The 25,165-nt window shown below is 40.2% G+C and overlaps 1 protein-coding gene across 4 annotated transcripts in view; it reads left to right on the plus strand.

The window, feature by feature from the left end:
- Nucleotides 1-25,165, plus strand: part of LOC104603333 (factor of DNA methylation 1-like) — a 61,804-nt gene that overhangs the window by 36,025 nt on the left and 614 nt on the right. For 2 of the 4 annotated variants that reach the window (XM_010267339.3, XM_088898244.1), the window contains exons 5-7: nucleotides 17,739-17,828; nucleotides 17,933-18,220; nucleotides 24,582-24,794. In XM_010267339.3, coding sequence (XP_010265641.1) covers nucleotides 17,739-17,828; nucleotides 17,933-18,220; nucleotides 24,582-24,794 — 591 coding nt within the window. Of the gene's footprint in view, nucleotides 1-17,738; nucleotides 17,829-17,932; nucleotides 18,221-24,581; nucleotides 24,999-25,165 lie in introns of those variants that run through there. The other 2 variants (XM_010267345.3, XM_010267344.3) reach the window with 2 other exon arrangements.

A 25,165-nucleotide genomic window follows, 5' to 3' on the forward strand; every position in this document is an offset into this window, starting at 1 on the left:
TGTACTACACATTACATTTCCAAGCATCTTTCCTATGACTTGCTTTCTCCTTCATATTATGCGTATCTTTCTTCTGTTGCTTCTAACCCTATACCCGGGTCTGTATCAGAAGCTCTTACTGTTCCAGAATGGAGGGATGCTATGAGAACTAAAATAGATGTTTTGCATAAGAATGACACATGGGAAGTGGTTGATTTGCCTGAAGGGAAGGAGCCAGTGGGCTATAAGTGGGTTTACACTATCAAATACCATGTTGATGGCACCATTGAGAGGTACAAAGCTAGGCTGGTTGCAAAAGGCTATACACAAACCTTTGGGATTGACTATCTGGAGATCTTTGCTCCTGTTGCAAAAATGACATCTGTGCGGGTCCTACTATCTTTGGCTGCTCATTCAAATTGGCCACTATTAGTTTCATGTGAAAAATGCATTATTGAATGGAGAATTACATGAGGAGGTCTATATGTCTCTCCCACCAGGGATGTATGGCACAAATATGGAGGGAAATGTGTGCAAGCTAAAGAAGTCTCTCTATGGACTTAAACAGTCACCTAGGGCATGGTTTGAAAGGTTTAGGGCTGCCCTTGTTAACTTTGGTTATATACAGACTTAGTTCGATCATACCCTCTTTGTGAAGAGGAGAGATTCATTGGTGGTATATCTTAGTCTATGTTGATATGGTAGTCACTGGTACTGATGTGATAGGGATTGATGATCTTAAATTGTTTATTCATACAGAGTTTGAGATCAAAGATCTAGGGGAATTGAGGTACTTCGTTGGCATAGAAGTGGCTCGGTCTAAGGATGGAATTTTTATCTCTCAACGAAAGTATGTGCTAGACTTGCTTACTGAAACAGGCAAGATGGGTGCAAGACCAGTGGCTACTCCTATTGATACGAGTCACAAACATTTTGCCTCTGATGGAGAACTGTTGAAGCATAAGGGAGTGTTTCAAAGGTTACTTGGGAAACTGCTATATCTTTGCATGACTCGACCTAACATTGCATATGCTGTCAGCTGCATTAGTTAGTTCATGCATGCTCCCAGGGACACTCATATGGCAACAGTAGAATGAATTTTATGTTATTTGAAGAGTACTTCTAGGAAGGGAATTCTTTTTGCTAAGCATGGTCATATGAAACTGGAGGCTTACATAGATGTTGACCGGGTAGGAAACATTGATGATAGGAGGTCAACCTCTAGATAATGTAGCATGGTGGCAGGTAATATTGTTTCTTGGAGAAGCAAGAAAAAATTAGCTGAGGCCGAGTACAGAGCCATGGCTCATGGAGTTTCTGAGTTACTTTGGCTTTGATCCTTGATGGAGGAATTGGGTGTTGAGTATGATAGGACTAAACATATTGAAGTTGAAAGGCATTTTATCAAAGAAAGAGTGGCTTCTGGAGAAGTCTGTCTACCATTCATTACATCTGAAGAACAGTTAACTGACATTCTTACCAAGGGAATCTCCAAAGCCAAACTTCAACATGACACTGGCAAGCTTGGCATGATTGACATCTATGCTCAACTTGAGGGGGAGTGTAGAGAAAATGGGCCGAATGGCCCATAGGACACTTTTATTTGTTTATGTTGTTAATGGGCCTTTTCTTATGTTTTTGCTTAATTAAGTTAATCACCCAATTAAGGGCCTTTCTATAAATATCAAAAGTTGTAAATTATGTTTTAATGAAAAGGGATTAGGGAAGGGAGAATTCATTTAAAAGTATTTTCTCTAAACCCTATTTGCCGCCAACTTCTTCTTCTTTTCTCTTTTTTTGCTGATTTCTAACATCTTTTCACACCTTTTTAATTAGTCCTTTTATTTCTAAGAACTGTTTTTCTTCTCGTAGCCCTAGTTAGTACACCAACATCCCAACCATTAATTGCAGGCCAATGGATTCTTATCACCATTTTAGCCCAAAGTTTTTTTTCTATCCACAGGAGTCTGGATCTCCTACCCACACAAACTCTGCTCACATCTACCCACATAACATTGCAGCCACACATGGAGAACATCTCATCCTCCTACATAATATTATGCAGGGGAGATGTTCCCAATTCACGGGGGTAGTGTGTTGTGGGTAGACGTGGGCAGGAGATCCGAAGTCATCCGCAACAACCATTTCCCCATCACGACCAATTTTCCATCCCCTTACTAAGCCTTATAAATCTGCCTTAACACTCAACTTTCCTAGGACCTCCGCAATCAAGGTAAAAGGAAAGGGAGAAAGGGGTCCCCTTACCTAATTCCTCCAAGTGCCAAGAAAAAAATCTACCATTGTTCCATTAATCAACAAGGAATAATGAAAAGTCCTAATGCACCCTAGAATCCATTTGCACCATCTCTCACCAAATTGAAAATTCCTCAAGACTTGCATAGAAAAAGACCAGTCCACAAAATAATAAGCTTTTTCCAAGTCCAATTTGCAAACTAAGCCTTTCTTTCCTACTCTTTTCATCTCCTTCACACTTTCATTGGCAATTGGGATTTGATCAATAATTTGCCTATTGCTCACAAGCTAGTGAGGGCAACCCTATCACACCTGGATTTGTTGAATGATTGAAAACTTGGTTTTGTTGAATGATTGAAGGGAGGGCAAGCCTATCCCTCTGAGAAAGAACCTTAGCTATTATCTTGTACAAGCTAGTCACCAAGCTAATAGGCCTATAGTCTCTAGGATGTGCAGCATTAATCTTCTTGGGCACCAAAAATGAAGGTTGAATTCATACTTGGATTTATTATTCCTCTCCCAAAGAACTCATTAAAAACTTCCAATAAGTCATCTTTCAAAATGTCCCAACAATGTTGATAGAAAGCCACAGTGAACCCATCCAGCCCAAGTGATTTATTATGCCTCCCTAATTTCATCCTACTCAAAACTCCTCTCCAACCACACCTTTATATCATTTGACAAACTCGGCCACTTAAGATCCTCTACCCACACTCCATCATTCAAGGATCCTCAAAAGATGGACCTAAAGTGTTGTTTGAAGGCCCTAGCAATATCATTTGGCTGTGTTAATGTCACACCATCCACCACTAACCTCGAATTATGGTTTTCCCTTTTCTTGCCTTTAGCCATAGCATGGAAGAATTTAGTATTTATGTCACTCTCCTTAATCTGTCTGTGACTATACTTCTGTCTCCAACTGGTTTCCTCTTTAATAATTAAATCTTCCAATTGTTTCCTTAGGTTCCCCCTTCCTTCCGTATCTCCTCCCTCAAAACTTTCCCTCTCCTTCTTATCCAACTCCTCGATTTAGTCAATTAATGTTTGTTTCCTCTCTTCAATCCTCCCAAAATGCTATTCATTCCAAACTTTAATCTTGGTATTCAGGTATTGCAATTTCCTAAGAAAACTCATTCCTTTCCAATTAACTCTTGGGTTGTTCTCCCCCCACCACTCCTTAATCCTTTCTACAAACCTTGGATGGTATAGCCACATGTTCTCAAACCTAAAAGGGGTAGGGCCTCCCCCCCCCCGCCCTAACTCCTTGCAAATGGATATTGGGCAATGATCTGAAGTTACCCTAGGAAGAGTTCTAGATACTAGCCCTCCCCAATGCTCCTAATCCACTAAGAAAAGGAATCTATCCAACTTAGAACACACCATGTTTGCCTGGAGGTTGGACCAAGTAAATCTGTTATGTGAGAGGGCCACTTCTTTGAGATCAAAGGTACTTATGAATTGGTTGAATCTTCTCATGCTTGTGGTGATACCTTGCCCCTACTATTGGTTTCTTCAGTAAATCTTATCACACTAGTAGTTGATCAAGACTACAATCAGCCTTGAATCCTAATAGATTTCAGATTTAGGAAAGGTAGAAGAAAAGTAGGAGGAAAAAGAGGAGAAGAACCAGAAGTACACAAAGGTTTGAAAGGAGGAACAGATTCAATCAATCTGCCGCCACCACTCTCTTAATATTTATAGGTTATGTTCAGTACATAGGGGAAAGGACAGGACTGCCCTTAATACTTACATGGCAAGAAAAACAAATAAAAGACTGAAATAACAAGCTGACTACCAACTACCCTCTCTCGGACAAAATGTCGATCAACTTCGATATGCTTAGTTCTGTCATGCTGCACCGAATGTGGGCTATATTAATAGCCGTCTGATTATCACAATACAACATCAAGGGCTTCTCATAATCAACACCCAACTCTTCAAGTAGTGATTTCAGCCATAGGATTTCAGCCACTCCGTTAGCCATTGACCTGTATTAAGCTTCGGCACTAGAGTGGGAAACAACACTGTTTCTTACTCCTCCAAGAGACAAGGTTACCTCCCACAAGGGCAAAATATCCAGAGGTAGACCTCCTGTCATCAGCACTCCCAGCCCAATCAGCATCTGTATAGACCTCCACCTTCATGTGATTATTGTTCTTGAACAATATACCTCTACCTGGGCATCTCTTCAAGTATGCCAATATTCTCTCCGTTGCAAGAAGATGAGTAGTTCTAGGGGAATGCATGTACTGGCTAACAACACTGACTGCATAACTGATATCTGGCTGAGTGAGGCAGAGATATAGGAGCTTTCCAACCAACCGTTGGAACATAACTTTGTCTTCAAGAGGCTCCCCACCCTCTGCACTAATCTTGTGATTCTGTTCAATGGGTGTATTGGTAGGCTTGACACCTAACTTTTCAGTTTCCGCCAACAAATCTAGAACATATTTTCTCTGAGAGATAAAGATTCCCTGTTTAGATCTAGCAACCTCAATACCCAAAAAGTACCGTAGTGCACCAAGATCTTTCACGTCAAACTCTTGATGAAGGAGTTGTTTGAGGGACGCAATCTCACTACTATTATTCCCTGTCACTACAATATCATCCACATATACAGCAAGCAGGGTCAAAGAAGAGTCCACCCTTTTAATGAACAGTGTATGATCTGATTGGGCCTGTACATAACCAAATTTTCCAAGGGCTAGTCTGAATTTATCAAACCAAGCTCTAGGGGACTGCTTTGATCCATACAATGCCTTATTCAGTCGGCAAACATTCTTACCTGTCTCTATATCATAGAATCCAGGAGGCAACTGCATGTAGACCTTTTCCTGTAAGTCTCCATTTAGAAAAGCATTTTTAACATCCATCTGGAACAAGGGCCAATAATAACTTGTTGCAAGGGCTAATAGAACTCGGATGGTGGTCATCTTGGCTACTGGGGCAAAGGTCTCCAAGTAGTCTATACCATAAGTCTGAGTGAACCCCTTTGCAACCAACTGGGCTTTGTACCTTTCAATGGAGCCATCAACATTATGCTTCATAGTAAATACCCATCTACATCCAACTGGTTTCTTTCCTTTGGGTAGATCAACTAGCTGCCAAGTGTTATTTTTCAACAGAGCATCCATTTCAACTTTCGTTGCATCTTTCCACTCTGGAACTGATAAGGCTTCTTGCACTGTCTGGGGATAGGGATATCGGAAATGGAAGAGATAGGACCTGTAAGAGGGAGATAGGCGATCATAGGATAGAAACTGGGAAATGCAGTGAGTTGTAGATGTGGTGCAATGTCGTTTCCCTTTACGGACGACAATAGGGAGGTCAAGATCATCCGTAGGAAGGGAAGTAGCAACAATGGAAGGTATCTCAGTGGGCCCTGGGACTGTAATACCTAGATCTGGAGCCACAGAAGGAACTGGAGCTGACCTGGACTGTTGATGATCGGGATCAACTTGCCTGCATCGCCTGTGATAGACTTTCAACTCCTGATCCCTCTGACCACCCTCACCATTACAGCCTTCATCACTCAATGGAATGGGTAAAGGAACAACCTTAGATGTGTTAACCCCACTCTTACTGCGCTCCCCCTGAGGAAAAAGACCCAAATCCCCACTCTCACTACGCTCCCCCTGAGGAGAAACCCTAGGATAATAGGGTGTCTCCTCAAAGAAGGTGACATCCATCGAGACAAACTTCCTCCCTGAAACAGGATCATAGCAGCAATAACCCTTTTGAGTTTGTGCATAACCGAGAAAAATGCATTTGGAGGCCTTAGGGTCAAACTTGGAATGAGAGGGCCCGAGAAGCTGAACGAAACAAGTACAACCAAAGGTTTTAAGAGGAACAATAAACAACTCCTCGTCTGGGTATAGAAGGGTAAAAGGAGGTTTCATATCAAGGACCCGAGAAGGAACCCAATTAATGAGATATACTGCCGTGAGGATAGCATCACACCAGAAACGGATAGGTACATTGGAGGTAAACATAATGCTTCTATCCACCTCCAAGATGTGCCTATTATTCCTCTCGGCAACCCCATTTTGTTGTGGTGTACGAGGACAAGTGCTCTGGTGAATAACCCCATGATTAAGTAAGTAAGAGGTCAAAGGCTTAGCAAAGTATTCCTTTGCATTATCAGATTTGAGGACTTTGATTTTGACCCCAAACTGGGTTAGAATCATTTGATGAAAGTTTTGGGTCAGAGCGGGAACCTCATCTCAAGAACGCATAAGATAGACCCAAGAAAAACGGGTATGGTCATCAACAAACAACAGAAAATATCTGTACCCACCCATAGAAGGGATGTGATATGGCCCCCAAACATCAGTATGCACAATATCAAAAGAATTATTACTTCTTTTATTACTCAAAGAATAAGATATTCTACAATGTTTGGCAAGCTCACAACTCTCACATCTCAACTTTGACATCTCAACAGACTCAAATAAAGTAGGAAACAGACTCTTCAAAGACCGGAAAGATAAATGACCTAATTGATTATGCCAAAGCATAACCGGACTCACAAACTGAGAAACAAAGGACTTCTTATCCATTGGCTCTTTCCAACGAGAACTCTCTCCGAGTAGATAGATCCCATTCGTCTCACGGCTAGTTCCAATCACCTTCCTCGTCTCCAAGTCCTTAAAAACACATCGGTCAGGGAAAAAAGTTACTGAGCAGTTCATATGTTTGGTAATACTACTGACTGAAAGCAGATTAGTATCAAGTTTAGGAACATGCAAGACTGAGGATAAAGAGATAGTATCAGATAACTCGATGTCACCCTTGCCAGAAATGGGAACAAGAGAGCCATCAGCAATGGATACTTTATCTCTACTAGAGGATAAGTGATATGTAGTGAACAACGATGGCAAGCTAGTCATATGGTCGGATGCATTTGAGTCTATTACCCAACAGTGTTCAGTATTACCTGGAGCTGAAGCATGGTAGGCTGAGGCTCGAGTACCTGAATGAGCAAATGCAGATGTGGCAGGGGCTGATGGTGACTGAGATGATTGAGTTGAACTCCCAACTTCCTTTTCCAACTGTATAAGGGCAGCCCGAACAGCGGCTAAAGTCTCTAGGGGTGTGCTTTTTGTGCCTGACGAGGATGCAGAATCAGTATTCACAGCCACATGAGCATTACCCTTCTTATTTCTCAGTTTTGCTGGGACTAAACGAGGGTGCAGCTTCCAACAAGTATTTTTCGTATGCTTGGGTTTCTTGCAATGTTCACATACCAGATCCCGTTTATCTTCCTTCTTCCTGTCCCTTTCTGTACCACCTCCTGACTTAGGTTTAACAGCTGCCAGGGCTGGGGAAAAAGGCTGATGTTGCATCATAACTTTCCTCCTGGTCTCTTTACTATGCACCAGGGAGTATGCTTGAGAGACCGTCACATTATCTCTGGTCAGTATCTGTTGCCTCACAATGTCATAATCTGTATTCAGGCCAGCCAGAAATTCAAACACCCTATTGGTCTCGACTTGCTTTCTATAAGTCTGTGCATCTTTGGGACTTTCCCACTCAAGAGTTTCTAGATGGTCAATTTCATGCCACAGGGATTTCAAGGTAGAGAAGTAGACAGAGACTGGTTTCTCTCCTTGTTTAAGACTATTCACTTCACACTTAGTTCATAGGCTCTGACAATGTTAAGGGGTTGGGAATAGGTCTCTTTCATGACATCCCATATCTCCTTGGCTGTCTTTGCCCACAAGTAATTTCGGCTGATATGTGGCTGCATAGAGTTGCACAGACATGTCATAACCAAGTAGTTCTCTTGAACCCACTTGGTATACATTGGGTCCTCCTTGGAAGGTTCTTTCACATCTTCCAAGAGGTAGCTAAGTTTTCCCCTTCCCCCAATAGCCATCATGGCTGATTGGGCCCATTCCAAGTAATTTGACCCATCAAATCTCACAGTTGTAATCTGAAAACCAGTCTCAGATGTACTACCATGACCGCTGTTCCCAAAAACACCTTCCCCCTGATTTTTAAACTCCATTCTTGGTCAAGAATCAGTAGTTAAGAACTATTAGGGATATTACAATAGAAAACAGCACTTGAACAATCGATCACAATCAGAAATCAGTATGAAACCAGTGCAGGTCTGATCTGAAACCAATCGGCAATCACAGTATATGTAGTTCGTACAAGTTCTCACCCCAAAAAAAAACTCGAAGCCAAGAAACAGGTCTGAAACCAACTTAGAGAGCAATCTGTACTGCTGAAACAGAATTAGGGTTTGAGAGCAAACCCTAAAACGAGCACTTTCCAAGAAAATAGGAGAGTTAAGCCCAACAGTTGGGTCTTGCCGTAGGGTTAATGTCAAACCCTAAAAACATATCACCTCTGAGAGAAAACCCTAAAACGAACACTTTCCAAGAAAATAGGAGAGTTCGGCCGCTCCTCCTAGATAGGTCCAACCTATCTTGACTGATAGCAATCTCAAGAGAAACAAAAAATAAGACTCACCTAGAGAATTCTGATCGCCACCTTCCAACGTTGCCTGAAATAAACTGATCTTGAACAGAAATCCTCTGAAATTCTGATCGCCGCCTTAGTACTGATCAAGGACTGATCTTGATCCTTTTCTCTTCCTCTGATTCTTCTTGGTTATCAAAGATTCGATCCAATCTTTGGACTGCTGCTCTAGATAACCTCCAAAAATCAGCCGAACAGAGCTTTTTCTCTATTCTTCCAGCCCTAGGCGATTCTCATGTGGTCGACTGGATCAAACTCACATGAGAAGCCCTAATCTTGGCTCTAATACCAAGTAGTCGATCAAGACTACAATCAGCCTTGAATCCTAACAGATTTCAGATTTAGGAAAGGTAGAAGAAAAGTAGGAGGAGGAAAAAGAGGAGAAGAACCAGAAGTACACAAAGGTTTGAAAGGAGGAATAGATTCAATCAATCTGCTGCCACCACTCTCTTAATATTTATAGGTTATGTTCAGTACATAGGGGAAATGACAGGACTGCCCTTAATACTTACATGGCAAGAAAAACAAATAAAAGACTGAAATAAATAACACACTGAAATAACAAGCTGACTACCAACTAACACTGACATGACTAATAATAGTTGCACATGCTGTCCTACGAACAGGGTGGGGACCACAATCGTGGGGCCCACATTAGTTTTCTCTACAACATTAAAATCTTCACTTATACAGAAAGGTCCCTCCCATAATCCTCTAATATTTCCCAATTCCTCCCACATTTTGTTCCTTTCCTTGTATCTATTGGGTCCATGGATGTTTGTGAAGGGATGAGAGATCCATCATATGGATGGCCGAACCCTACAGGAAGGTTGGGTGAAATTTCAAAAATTTCTCTCTCTTCCATCTAGGAATCACATTCCCTATTTTAGAAAACTGCATTTTCAAGGATCAATCTTGGAACAAACCGGACTAGATCTGAAACCAAAAGGGAGGAGAGGGATATACCTGATACGGAGTAACAGTAACTCCCAACGAAGGTGTTCACGCCCAAGGAGAAAACCAAAATCTGCTCCCACTAAAGATGACACAGTGTGAGGTGAAGCAGAATCAGCAGGACGGCTCTTCAGCAAGAACCAAATTCTTCAGCAAGAATGTAGTAAAGGGCTGGTGAGAACAACTTCAGATTGCCTCTTCTAGCAAGAAGCAAAATCAAGAACGGTTCTTGATCACTCCCACAGGTGGAGATCGAACCTGCTAGGGGCGGCAAGAACAGGAAGAAAAGAGAAGAAGACAGGAGCCGTCGAACTGTGTGTTGTCTTCTCTCTTAATTCAGCAGACTGTGAGTGTGTTTGAAGGTCCGCCCTGCTCTCCTATTTATAGCCTTAAAGAGAGGTTCCCCTAATCCTATTAGGAGTTTCCTAATCCAAATCTTATATTTGGATCTGGACTCTCTTTAAGAGATAAGACTAATCCCTTATCTTATCTGCAGATAAAGATTAGCCTTCCTAATCAAATTAGGAGTTTCCTGATCCAAATCATTATTTGGATCTAGACTCTTTGAGTGGATAGGGATAATCTCTTATCCTATCAGCTGATCTAAATTCCAGAACTGCCCCTTATTTAATTAATCTTATTAAGCCAGTTTGAATGGGCTTTAGGCCCATTAAGTCTATGTGCTCACTTAACCTCTTAACCTGTTGCCCAGTTGGCCATCCTTGTATGGCATGAGACCCAAACATTGATCTACACATTAGCCACATGGGTTCAGCCCAGCCTTTGTTACAAGGCCTGGTCAAATTCACTGTAGGAGACTGTGAACCCCTAAGTCCATCACCATGGGCTCTTAATGGGCCCAACATTTACACTAAATGGTCCTTGGGTCCAGCCACCTTATGAAAACCCAAGGACTGTGGGCAGATGCAAGATTAGCCCATCAGGTATTACCCTCAATGGTCTTACACTTAACCTCTCAGCCCATAATGATCAAACATTGCCCGACAAGAGAGGACCTCTCCCTCGGCTGCAAGGTACAGTGCTGCACTCTCTACTCACATGGATCTCGGGAATTAAAACCTTTTGCAAACATTTTGAAACCATAATATATATATATATGTATATCTCTATATAAATATATTTTGCAAAACAAATTTCAATGGTCGAAATCAACTACCGGCAGTTTAGGTTTCCATCAGAGAGAGTGCACTCCCCGATCATTCACTTTGTCCGACAAAGGGGCTGATCCTGTCACTATGATCACCCACTCAGGTGAATTCTCAGACTATCCCAACATACCCAGGTTTTGACCCCCTCTAAGGATCTCACTGATTGGCATATCAAAGACAGCCCAATCCGACACCTAGTGCAGTACCATAATCGAGTGTAGGGGTTAGGTGTAACATTCCAGTTTTGCCCATCTATCTCCATGGTACAGGGCAATACTGGAATTTTGGTCCGATTCAGGGTTTCAAGAAAACCCACACTGCATGTACCTCAGGTCTCACCCTGGCAATTGACACAAGCCACCCCAATCAACTTGGCGGCACATCAGTGTCAGCCTTGGCAGGATAAATCTCCCAATGGCTGTGAAGATTCTAAACTAACATGAGTCTCATAAGTGTTCAGTTTAAGGGTATTACACAAAAACACACCACAATGACATGAATCAATTATGTATTTTATTCGTTTACAATAAATGTCAAAAGATACGTCAATCTGATTGGAGATAAGGGCATAACTGTCTAACAGTTTGTTAATGCCCATTCAAAACCATCATCTACTCGCTGAAACTTCAAAGAGACAGCAACTTTTCCCACCAGCTCTTCAATTCCATTCACCTTTTCATCTTTCCACATAGTAACCAATCCCTAGAAGGCCCCCAAGATAGGGCCACTTCCCATCTAGCTCCCCTAGCCCTCCAAACACTTCATACCCATCTTCTATCAAATTCAGCCTGTTTGGTTTCCTGAAGGGTAAGTACATCTGGGTCCTCTTTTCCTTAATACTTACTTTTAATTGCCTTCCTATTTCCTCCCTTTTGTCCTTCTTCTTGCACTGAATTCTTTATCACCCTCCATATCCAATTTTAGTATTTCAACTTCACTCAATTTCCCCTTTTTCACTTCCCCTCTCCATTATTCTTCCTTGTGTAGGTAGGTCTTCAGGTCACAGGGGCTCTTAATATTGCAACCCACGTTGCTTCACAAACTCTGCCATGGCTTTATTTTGACTATTACTGAACTCCAAGGTTCCCTTCCATCTATTTCTATTTTTTTTAATTCCTCAAGCATAAACTCAATCATTTCCCATCCCATGTTGTTGGAAAACGTGGGGTTACTGGTTCAGATCTGAAAATAGAATTGTATATATTCCTAGGATTGTGGAAGGATTGATTTAGAAAGTTTTTCTTTCTATTTCTTTCTTTCTATTTTTGTACTTTCTATTTTCTCTTCTTTCTATTTTTTCTTCTTTCTATTTTTCTTTCTTTCTATTTATTGCAACAGATTACTGTATAAATATGCCAATTGGCAATAGAATGAAACATATCAGTATTCTACCATTCCAAAACATGGTATCAGAGCTCTAGGTTTGTCAACCTTGAGATTTTTTTTCGGCCTTCATTTTTTGTGTTTTTCTCTTCTGGCCTTCAGTGTTGATCTGTAACCAGAAGTGTTCCTTTATTCTCCTTTCTTGCTGGCCTTATTTTTCCTCCATTAACAATGTCCGACATGACTGCAACAAGTGCTCCCGTCCAAACCGATGAAGGAGCAACAAATTCTCATCCTCACACTGGTGATTTGCAGAATATTCAGGCAACATATAGACTGAATGGCCAGAATTACTTGAAGTGGTCACAACTACTGCGTACCTATTTGAAGGGAAAGGGAAAAATTAGTCACCTCCTTGGAATAGGACCAAGGTTGGGCAAGCCAAATTTTGATGCTTGGGACGAAGAGGACTCCATGATTATGTCATGGTTGTGGAGTTCAATGACACCCGAGATCAGTGATACTTGTATGTTTCTTCCCTTTGCCAAGGCTATTTGGGATGTTGTCCGACAAACCTATTCCAAAGCCCATGATGTTGCTCGTGTCTATGAGGTCAAAGTGAAGACTGTGGCGGCCAAACAAGGGAGTAGGAGTGTTACAGAGTATGCAAATCTGCTGCAAAATTTATGGCATGAGCTTGATCATTATCGAGTTCTTGAGACAAAGTGCGCAGATGATGCTGTGATCTTGAAGAATTTTATTGAAAGAGATAGGGTGTATGATTTTTTGGTCGGACTGAATGCTGAATTTGATCAGGTCCGAATACAAATTCTTGGCAAAGAAGAAGTGCCTCCATTGAATGAAGTCATAGCCCTTGTCAGAGCTGAGGAAAGCCGTCGTGGAATCATGCTTGAGCCTAAAGATCCCAAAGGCTCAGCCATGGTGGCAAGGAGAGGAAGTTACAGTGGTTCAAAGGGTGAGAACAATCACAACTTGGCTCGTGACACAACCACCCGTGACTCTAACGATATCCTCTGGTGCACCTATTGCAAGAAGCCCAGACACACGAAAGATCGGTGCTGGAGACTTCATGGGAAACCTCCCACATCCAGCAAGGAATGGGGAAATCGAGGAGTTCAACAGGCCCATAATGTCTCCACAACCCCGCAGCAAGAACACTCAAGTCAGGGACCATTTAATGATGAAGAAATTGAAAGGCTAAGGTGCTTCCTGAAATCCTTGAAACCAGGAAGTGGTTCTACCTCTCTTGCTCTCTCAGTGAGTCTTTATCTCTAGGATTACATGCCTCGGCTAGTGTTTTTCCATGGATTCTTGATTCTGGAGCTATTGACCACATGACACTCTCTTCACTACATTTTCTCACCTATACACCCTGTCCTAGTAATAGAAAATTTTTTGTTGCTGATGGTTCTTTCACCACAGTGGCAGGGATTGGGAATATTCAAATTACTTCATCCCTATTACTTAAAAATGTGCTTCATGTTCCTAAGTTATCCACTAGCCTTATCTTTATACATAAACTCACCCATGATGTGAACTGCAATGTTGTGTTCTTCCCTTCTTATTGTGTATTTCAAAACCAGGTTTCGGGGAAGAAGATTGGACTTGCTAAGGAAAGAGATGGACTCTACAACCTTGAAGCAACCGGCAAATCATCTCACACTGTTATGCATGTCACACGAGTCATTCTTATCTACCTCCAATAAAGATTTAATTTGGCGTCATCATTTCCGTTTTGGTCATCCTTCATTTCCTATTTTAAAAACAATGCTTCCTTCCTTGTTTAAAGGAATTGATGTTGAAACCTTTCATTGTGATGTTTGTGAACTTGCTAAGCACAAAAGGGTTTCTTTCCCAATCAGCAATAAAAGATCTTCAACTCCTTTTTATTTGATTCATTCGGATATATGGGGCCCTTCTCAAATTCCCAACATTACTGGTTCCAGATGGTTCGTCACCTTTATCGATGATTGCACTAGGGTCACATGGATTTTTCTTCTTAAGTCTAAATCTGATGTGGGTATGATTCTTCCCAACTTTCATAACATGGTCCAAACTCAGTTTGGTGTGAGAATTAAAAGGTTTCGATCTGATAATGCTACAGATTATTTTAATCAGAATTTGTCCCCATTTTTTCAAAAAGAAGGCATTGTGCATGAATCCTCCTGTGTTAACACTCCCCAACAGAATGGGGTAGCTGAGAGAAAAAATGGCCATCTTTTGCAAACCACCCGAGCCTTTCTCTTTCAAAATCAGGTGCCAAAACAATATTGGGGGAAGGTTGTCCTTACTGCTGCCTACACCATAAATAGACTACCATCTAAAGTTCTTGACAACCGAAGCCCAATACAAGTCCTTTCTCAATTTTACCCTGATATTCGAGCCTCAAATAATCTCACACCAAGAATTTTTGGTTGCACTGCCTTTGTTCATGTCCATAATAAGGGAAAATTAGACCCATGAGCAATCAGGTGTGTCTTCTCGGGATATTCCCCAACTCAGAAAGGTTATAAATGTTATCATCCAGCCACCAGAAAATTCTACACCTCCATCGATGTCACATTTGAGGAAGGAAAATCTTTTTTCACTCAACCTTAACTTTAGGGGGAGCCCTCATTAATGGAAGATAAGGCCTCGGATCTACTCTCCCTAGATGTATTACCCTCCTCACAAACATTCAATCGTCAAGAATCACATCCCTCTGAGTCACATTCTTCTGAGCCCCACATTCCCGAGTCTCAACAAGAGTCAAACAACCCGACCATTGAACCAAATTCAGACACTGTTAACCCCACGAATGATGTGCATGATAATGTGAGATATATGCAGGTTTACTCTAGGAGGAAAAATCCAGATCCTCAACCTGTGCAAGTCCAAGATTCAACTCCTAATCCTAGAACTGGGGGATGCTTAGAACCTTAACCTACATCTTCACAGTCTGAGTATGAGTATGACCTACCTATTGCACTGAGAAAAGGAACCAGAGAATGTACCAAACGCCCATTGTACCCTTTAGCCAAATGTGTATCATTCCAAAGATTCTCTAAATCCCATAAAAGTTTTCTAGCCAACCTTAACACCATTCCAATTCCTAATACTCTAGCCGAGGTACTTTCTAATAAGGAGTGGAGAAAAGCCATGAGAGTGGAAATGGAGGCATTAGAAAAAAACAACACATGGGAAGTTGTGGATCTACCAAGAAACAAGAAGACGGTAGGTTGTAAATGGGTGTTCACAATTAAGTACAAATCTGATGGGTCATTAGAAAGGTACAAAGCACGCCTGGTAGCCAAGGGATATACACAAACTTATGGGGTAGATTATCAGGAGACGTTTGCCCCAGTAGCTAAAATGAATACAGTAAGGGTGTTACTGTCGTTGGCTGCTAACTATAATTGGGATTTCCAACAGTTTGATGTAAAAAATGTGTTTCTCCATGGTGATCTAGAAGAGGAGATATACATGGACATTCCACCGGGTTTTGGAGAAGGCATTAAAGGGAACAAAGTTTGTCGGTTGAAGAAAGCACTCCATGGAAGGTTTACGAAGGTAATGCTGAGTACAGGTTACAAGCAAAGTCAAGGTGACCACACATTGTTTATCAAACACAGCCTCAGGGGGAGTTACTGCACTATTAGTCTATGTGGATGATATAATCGTTACTGGGAATGATAAAAAGGAGAAGGAAGCATTGAAAAACTGCCTTGCCAGAGAATTTGAGATAAAAGACTTGGGGAGACTAAAGTATTTTCTCGGAATTGAAGTTGCACATTCTAAACAAGGCATCTTTATCTCTCAACAAAAGTATGTTGTTGATCTTTTGAGAGAAACAGGAAATATGGCATGTAAACCAGCTTCCACGCCTATAAATCCCAATCATAAACTTGGAGAAGCCAACGAGAATGCAAGTGTAGACAAGGAGATGTTCCAAAGACTAGTTGGAAAACTCATTTATCTTGCACATACATGACCGGATATTGCATATGCTGTAAGTGTAATTAAGTCAGTTTATGCATAATCCTAAAGAAGTTCATCTGCAGGCTGCTCATCGAATTCTGCACTATTTGAAAGCCAATCCAGGAAAAGGAATTTTATTCAGAAGAAATGGAGGACTGGCTCTTGAAGCATATACAGATGCCGATTATGCAGGATCTCCAGTAGATAGACGGTCCACTTCTGGTTATTGTACCTTCTTAGGAGGAAACTTAGTCACTTGGAGGAGTAAGAAGCAAAATGTAGTGGCTCGGTCAAGTGCAGAGGCAGAATTCAGGGCTATGGCACAAGGAGTGTGTGAATTACTCTGGTTGAAAATAATTTTAGAAGACCTGAAGATTCCACGAGAAGAGCCTATGAAACTATATTGTGACAACAAGTCAGTCATCAATATTGCTCACAATCCTATTCAACATGATAGGATGAAGCACATCGAAATTGATCGACACTTTATAAAAGAGAAACCGGACAGCAAGTTGATTTGCACTCCCTATGTGTCTACAAAAGGACAACCGGCTGATGTACTTACTAAAGGGCTCAATAGTACAGACTTTCGAAGAATTATAGCCAAGCTGGGAATGGAGGATCTCTATTCACCAGCTTGAGGGGGAGTGTTGGAAAACGTGGGGTTACTGGTTCAGATCTGAAAATAGAATTGTATATATTCTTAGGATTGTGGAAGGATTGATTTAGAAAGTTTTTCTTTCTATTTCTTTCGTTCTATTTTTGTACTTTCTATTTTCTCTTCTTTCTATTTTTTCTTCTTTCTATTTTTCTTTCTTTCTATTTATTGCAGCAGCTTACTGTATAAATATGCCAATTGGCAATAGAATGAAACATATCAGTATTCTACCATTCCAAAACACATGTTCTCCTGCTTTCTTCCCCATCCAATGCCAGAGTCAGCCTGCTACTAACATGTCTTTCTCCCTTCTCATTACAACATGACCCATCATATCAAGGGCTTGCAGCTGTAAGAAAGGTTGGGAATCTGGAACACAACTAGCAGACAGAGAGCAAGAATTAGTATTGGAAACTAAAAACACAAAGGTACCTGAACAAGAAGGCTGGTTAGAAACAGCTTCTAAGGGGGCTGGCTCTGATTTCCTATCCTGTTCAACTAATCAACTAATTTGGTGGCAAACTCCCCCCGCCCCCCAGATGAGGCTTGCTGAGAGGATTCCATTTCTTCCAAATATGCAAAGTTAAACTATATGCTTTTGCTTAAAAGAGGCCCATTACTGATTTGGGCACATCCCATTCTCTGTAAAGGGGTATACCACCAATTATTGATAAAAATAGTACGTGCTTTAAAAGAAAAAAAAAACATATTTTGACTTTTATCATTACTAGTGATTGTTTCTTTGTCTTTCAATTATACATTCCGCCCGGTTTATCCACAAATGGGATGCATCTAACCAGTCCCCTTGCTTTATCTTTAGCAGTTTTAACATTAATAGTAGCAGCTGTTGAAACTTTAAAGATGTTCAATACATGTTAGTAACAGTATTGATGTTTAGATATACTTAATATTAATATAATCTGCTGTCCTTTCAGAATGCTGTGAAAAATAATTTACTTCAAATGGCATCAATGGAGCAGAAAAAGGCTGACGAAAATGTCTTGAGGCTGATGGAAGAGCAGAAGGTATGTTGTGTAGACCTAGACCAGAAGTCCTTTAATCAGTTACACATTTCTCCCTTTTAAGAACATTTTTAACATTTTCTTTGACTGGTATTGTAAATGTGCAGAGGGAGAAAGAGGCTGCTATGAATAAACTACTGCAACTGGAAAAACAATTAGATGCTAAACAGAAATTGGAATTGGAAATTGCAGAGTTGAAAGGAAAGTTACAAGTGATGAAGCATATGGAAGGTGAAGATGATATTGGAATCCAGAAAAAGTTGAAAGAGATGGCTGATGAACTGGAAGAAAAAATGGAGGAGATGGTAAACATGGAAGATCTAAATCAAACTCTTATAGCCAAAGAACGGGCAAGCAATGATGAACTTCAAGAAGCTCGTCAAGAACTAATTTCAGTATGATTTCACTCCCTTTTCCTTTGAAAGACACCTATCCATTGGTGCAATGAATCGTAATATTAGTGTTGGGTTTAAAGAAAATCTATGATAACTACTAAGATATTGTTGAAATTGCTACCTAAACCTGAAAAAGAAAAAGGAGGAAAAAGAAAAGAGCAAGTAAGCCAGGTTGTCTATAGGTATGCAATATTCTACCTGCATAAATATACCTAATAAAAATAGATGGACGTAGCTATTACCACCAGGCTTACTGCTGCTGCCCTACTTACCTAATAAAATTGCATTAACTAAATCCTAGTTTAAATTTGTGCTCTAAGTATTATAGACTATCTAATGTAGGTAATACCCTTACAAAAGTCAGGAGCTATTATCGCATGCTTCCACTCTTGCACTCAGCAGATTACTTAAGCTAAAGATACAACTATTGAATGATCATAAGCATAGTTTTCAAGGCGCCAAGGCGAGGCTAGGTGACAGGGGGGTGCCTTATCGCCTAGTCGCCTAGGCGATGGACTTTTTTAAGTGAAAAATACATATCCTACGTAGTTCCCTAGGTTTCATAACCATCTTTCCTTAATAACTATCCATAATTTTCTTTGAAAATTATGAACTTCATGTTTATGTCTAGAAAATCAACATATTTATGAGAAGAAAAAGAAGAAAGAAAAGAAAATTCAAAAAATAAGGGGACTGAACCTCTATTTTTGTTATAGGAAAAGAAGAAGAAGATGTGGAGGAAGAAATGTGTTGATTAGACAAAACTTTAAATTTTTCCCTTACTTATTGGTTCAAATTCTGAAGTCTTTGAGGGTTCAATACAGCAGTTAGCAATGTTTGTGTTGATTAAACCCTAACAAATAAGAAAATAATAAAAATAAATTAGTTTATAAACACAAAAAATGAATATTTTTGTTTAATAATGTCTATTTTATAATTATAATCTCAAAAAAGTAACAATATAAAAGTATTTTATAAGACAGTATACAAAACTGCTAGGCGACTCGGCGAGGCGAGCCTCCAAGGGCGCCTTGTTGCCTAGGCGCCCACCTAGGCATTGCCTTGACAACTATGATCATAAGCACCTGATCTACCTAAATATTTGATATAGTAAAAAAAGAAAAGGGGAAAAAAAAAAACAAAGAGCCACTTTGGAGAACCCATTAGAGAAACTGAGAAAGTTGATAAAATTTCATGTGTTTAAGATAACCTCCCAGGCTTACTGCTGCTGTCCTACTTACCTAATAAAATTATGCTATCTAAATCTGTGTTCTAAGGATTATAGTCTATCTAATGTAGGTAATACCCCTGCAACAGTCGGGAGCTGCCATCAAATGATTCTACTCTTGCACTCAGCAGACTCAGCAGATTACTTAAGCTAAAGAAAAACTGTTGAATGATCAGAAGCACCTGATCTACCTAAATATTTGATTATGGTAAAAAAAATAGAAAGAAACAGAATGAAGAACCACTTTGGAGAACCCATAGAAAAAGTTGATAAATTTTCCTATACTTGGGATCATGTAACCAAGTTGACTAGTTTTAAGTTGGAGATATTTTTGCTTTTATCTTTCTGTATTGGAGGGCAGAAATGTAATTCTATTCATGTTAGAACTGTTAATATCATGTTTTATGTATATATAGTGCCGCAGGGGCAAATTTGTCTTTTCTCTTATTATATTTGTCACCCTATATAATATTTAGAACTGGCGCCACCAGCATACTTTTGGAACTCCAATCATTCTCTTCTCTTCTCCTCCCTCTTTCTTCTTCTCTTCTCCTCTCTTCCTCCATTTTTTTCTATATTTCTTCACTGATAATATGGTATCAGAGCTCACATACTGGGCCTGAGAACAGATTGATCACCTTTTCTTCTCCTCTTCTTGCTGTCTTATCCAGGCTGGGTTCAAGAGACACCACCTGGACTGATTCAGAAGAAATTTCTCTTTCATTCTCTCTTCTCTTGGTTGTGTACCAAGAAAATCTGTAAAAAAAGTGGCTGAATGCTGTGAGAGGGTTTAGTGGTGCTTTAAACCCTGTTTGTGGATCGTGTGATCCTTGTGGCTGAATATGAGGTCTCTGTAGGTCATGCATGACCTGTTTTTGGTATAACAACACTGGTTGTGTTGTCTCTTGGTGGTTGTGGTGATTAGGTGGCCTGGAGTTGTGGTGACTGTAGCTGTTGGACTGTTCTTTGACCTGAAGACGATTGTAAAACCTAGTTTTTTAGGGGCAAGTAGTTCTGTTTGTGTTCTGACTGTAGAGTGGCTTATGTGGACTGCAGTCCTAGTGTCCTTCTAGGGCTGACCTGTGTTAGAAGTGATTCCTGTGTGATTCCATAGGCTGTATTTAGAGATGAACAGTGAACCTGGCCATGTCCTCTGAAGATTCTGCATCTTGTGGCATTTCCACAAGTCAAAGCAGACTGAGTGGGGGGCTGGATATGAGTTTCCCTGACTGTAATTCTCTTTGATGAGCTTAACTGCCTTGAGTGGTCTAAGGGAATTAAGCTCTACATTATTGCAAGAGGGAAGATAGGTTATATCAATGGTGAAGTGAAAGAGCCAAAGTCTGGAAGTGCTGAACATGACAGATGGGATCAAGAGAATCGTATGGTGATGTTGTGGCTCATAATCTCTATGCTGCCCCAAGTGAGAAAGACCTTCATGTGGATTGAAACAGCTTATGAAATATGGGAACAGGCAAAATCCACCTATTCAGAACAAAGACACGATGCAAAGATATACCAATTGCAAGCTAAATCATCTACTTGTAAGCAGGGGGAGAGGAGTTTTTCAGTATACTACTCAAACTTGACATTGATTTGGAAAGAGTTGGATCATTATCAGTGTGGAGTGGAAATGTGATGCAAATGCAAAAGCTTACAAGTTTCTTTCTTTTTATACATATCTAAAGCTTATAAGTTTCTTATCTCCCAGCAACAAGTATTTGGTTTCCTCTTGGGGTTAAATTCTATATATGAATCTATCAAGGTGCAAATTTTGGGAAGTAACGACCTCTCCTCAGTCCAAGAGGCCTATGCCTTAGTGCAGTCTGAAGAAAGTAGAAGAAATGTGATGAATTGTCTAGAGGGGGAGCTAGTTGCCTTGGCTGCCAAAGGGGTTACAAATGGAAGTGGAGGGAGTTATTTTAAGAAGGGTGACTTCCAAAAGAGGGTGGATGATAAAGACAAACTTTGGTGTACTCATCGTCAATGGTCTAGACACATTAGATACACTTGTTGGAATCTTCATGGGAAGCCTAAGTGGGCTTTGGAGTTAAAGAAAAAATCAGCATCAAATCAGACTAAGAAGTCATTACAACAGAGTCAGAAGAAGTATAACTCAACAAATATGGCATCTCAAGAGACTTTCCCCACTGTATCTTAGGATCATCCCTTTGGTTTTGATCCTAAGGAAGAGATCATCAACTCTTTTTGTGACCACTTGGAATTCCAGCCCTACTCCTACCTCTTTTGCATTTACGTCAAGTAACTTTGCCACTGCCTTCCATGTGTCATCTCATATATCTGACTCTCCTTAGATAATTGACTCAGGGGCTTCAAATCACATGATTGGTAGGTCAAATCTATTTCAGGCATATAACCTCCTCTCTTGAGAGATAAGGTGAGACTAGCTGATGGGTCGTTCTCTTCCATAGCCGGTCAAGGAACCATCTCTCTCCCTTTTGGCCTTTTCCTTTCTAATGTGTTGCATGTTCCAAAATTACCTATTAATTTACTTTTCATTAGCAGCACTACTCATTCCTTGAATTGCTCAGTAACCTTTTCTCCTTCTTGTGTATTCTAGGATTTGACCTCCGAGAAGACAATTGGTAGGGGAAGCATGGTGGATGGTATCTATGTGTTGGAGAATAAAGTTGACCTTATGGCTAGAGATTCTTTAAGTTTGTCTACTAAGAGTCAAGCCTATTTATGGCATAGTTTTCTTGGTCAATTGAGCAAACATTGTAAAAGTTCTTTTCCTTTAAGAAATAAAAGAACTGATTTTCCTCTTCACATTGTTTATTCCAATGTTTGAGGCCTTGTTACTCTACCGTTTGAAATTGGCTATAAGTATTTTATTACATTGACCAATGACTATTCTAGATATACTTAAGGTTTTCCCATGCGATTTAGAGAATAGGTGCCAAAGCTTGTAAAAGATTTTCAACACATGGTCTTTACCCAGTTCTAGATTGAGATTCATATTTTCCAACTAGACAACACAAAGGAGTATTTTCATAGTGATCTCACAAGGTTCTTTGCTTCATGTGGGTCTCTACAATGTAGTTCCTGTGCTAAAACACCTCAACAATGGCACTTGGGAGTTCTTTACTTCTCTAACTTTGTTTCGTATTATCATATATCACCTTCATTTTGTGCCTTTCTTACCTCTCTTGATAGTGTTCCTCTTCCTAAGAATGTAGTAGAAGCTTTATCCATACCTGAATAGACAGATGCAATGAAGGAAGAAATTAATGCCTTGCACAACAATGGCACTTGGGAGTTGGTAGATCTTCCCGAAGGAAAAGAACCAATGGGATGTAAGTGGGTGTTCACAGTGAATCATAAAGTTGATGGCGTGATAGAAAGATACAAAGTTAAATTGGTGGCACAGAGATTCACATAGGCGTAAGGAGTGGACTATGTAGAGACTTTTGCCCTTATAGCCAAGATGAACTCTATTAGAGTCCTTTTACTAGCAGCAGCTAATTTTGGTTGGGACCTTCACCAACCAAACATCAAGAATGCTTTCTTGAATGGTGATTTAGAAGAGGAGGTGTACATGACTCAACCTCCTAGTTTTTGTGCCAAAAGTAGTGAGCAAAAGGTGTGCAAATTGAAGAAGTCAAGCAGTCACCCTGGGCCTGGTTCAGCAAGCTTAACTTGATCGTACAATAGATGGGTTCTAAACAATGTCAATCAGATCATACATTATTTGTAAAGAAAAGTGAAGGAAAAATTGCAGCCCTGATAGTGTATGTGGATGACATAGTGGTCATAAGTGATTGGAAAACTTACAGAAATTGAAGGAATTCTTAGCTACTCAGTTTGATGTGAAAGATTAGGTCCCTTACACTATTTCCTTGGGATTGAAGTTGTGCACTAACAAAAGGGATTTTTTACCTTTCAAAGCAAATATGTCCTAGATCTATTAGAAGACATAGGCAAGCTAGTGATCATCAGTTAGGGGATAGTTAGGGAGAGGCTATAAAAGATGTGAAATAGTACCAAATACTCATAGGGAGACTCTTATATCTATCCTTGACTAGACCTGACATTGCTTATGCTATGGGTGTCCTCAACCAGTTTATGCATAATCCCAAGACTACACATTTTGAGGCTACTGAGAGGATTCTAAGATACCTCAAGGGGATGGTTTGTTTTTCTAGAAGCATGGGCATTTGAAAGTTGAAGTGTACACAGATGTTGACTAGGTAAGGGGCAGTTGATGACAAAAAATCTACATGTGGATATTGCACTTTTGTGGGAGGAAACTTGTCACATGGAGAAGCAAAAAACAAAGTGTAGTGGCTAGGTCCAGTGCAGAAGTGGAATATAGAGCTATGTCCCATGGAGTTGCTGAATTCATGTGGATAAAGAACTTGCTCAGTGAACTAGGTTTTATAGTTAATAGTCCTATGTCACTCTATTGTGACAACAAGGCTGCCATCAATATTGTAGCCAGCCCAGTCCTCCATGACAGGATAAAACACATTAAAGTGGACAAGCATTTTATCAAGGAGACACTTGTAAGTAGAGAAGTGTGCACTCCCTATGTTAGCTTAGAAGAACAACTTGCAGATATCTTCACTAAGGGTCTTCATCACTTGTGGCACAATAACTTGTGTGGCAAGTTGGGCATGATTGACATCTTTGTCCCAACTTGAGGGGGGCATTAGAACTGTTAATATTATGCTTTATGTATATGTGCCACAGGGGCACAATTTCTCTTATTTTATTTGTCGCTTTATATATAATTGGCGCCACCAGCATACTTTTTGAACTCCAATCGTTCTCTTCTCCTCTCTTCCTCTATCATTTTCTATATTTCTTCACAGATAATAATTCATTTTAAACACCCAAGTATAAATTAGAACAGTTGAGCTGGCATACCCATTCAACCCTATTTCAATCATTCTCCTCTTTTCTCTGTTCTCTCTCAACCCTATTTGAATCATTCTCCTCTCTCTCTCTCTCTCTCTCTCTCTCTCTCTTCTGGTATATATATTCTTTTAATCACTTGTTCATTAACCTATACTTCCCAATGGCTGCCTGCTAATAATGTACTTGTTTGTCACTAATTCATGTTATCATGTAACTCAAGATGAATCTGATGATGCTTATTTTTTCCCTTAGGGTTTGACAGATATCTTGGCTGGTCGGACTAACATTGGAATTAAAAGAATGGGAGAGCTTGATGAGAAACCATTTCAAGTTGCATTCAAGAAAAGGCTTCCTAGTGATAAAGCAGAAATGGAGTCTACAAAACTCTGCTCTTTGTGGCAAGAGTATCTCAGGGAACCATCCTGGCATCCATTTAAAATTGTTGAGAGTGAAGGTCAGGCCACGGTATGTATGTAAAATATCCTTCTCTTTCTGTTCTGATACTGTTACAGCTATGGCTGCAAATTGGGTTTCCTGATTTGAAAATTTTCAATTACATAGAGCTCAGGTTAGGGTTCAGGCCCATTGAAAAATTAATAAATTCTCAACCAACCTGACCCAAGTTGCACCCTTATACAGCTACTTATGCAATAATCCAGCATTCGTGTACTTGTTTTTGCTCGTCAAAAGATCATGCATCTTTTACATTTTCCTTTAATTCCATTTTTTACTGGATCAACCTTTGCATTTTAAGATATCAGTGCTTCCCATATACAGTCTATGATGGGATAGAGATCATTATTGCTTGTATTCGTTTATATACCCACCTGCAACTA

Source organism: Nelumbo nucifera, chromosome 2, assembly GCF_055504915.1.
Source record: "Nelumbo nucifera cultivar China Antique chromosome 2, China Antique-T2T, whole genome shotgun sequence".
In the NCBI taxonomy this organism is placed as follows: domain Eukaryota; kingdom Viridiplantae; phylum Streptophyta; class Magnoliopsida; order Proteales; family Nelumbonaceae; genus Nelumbo; species Nelumbo nucifera.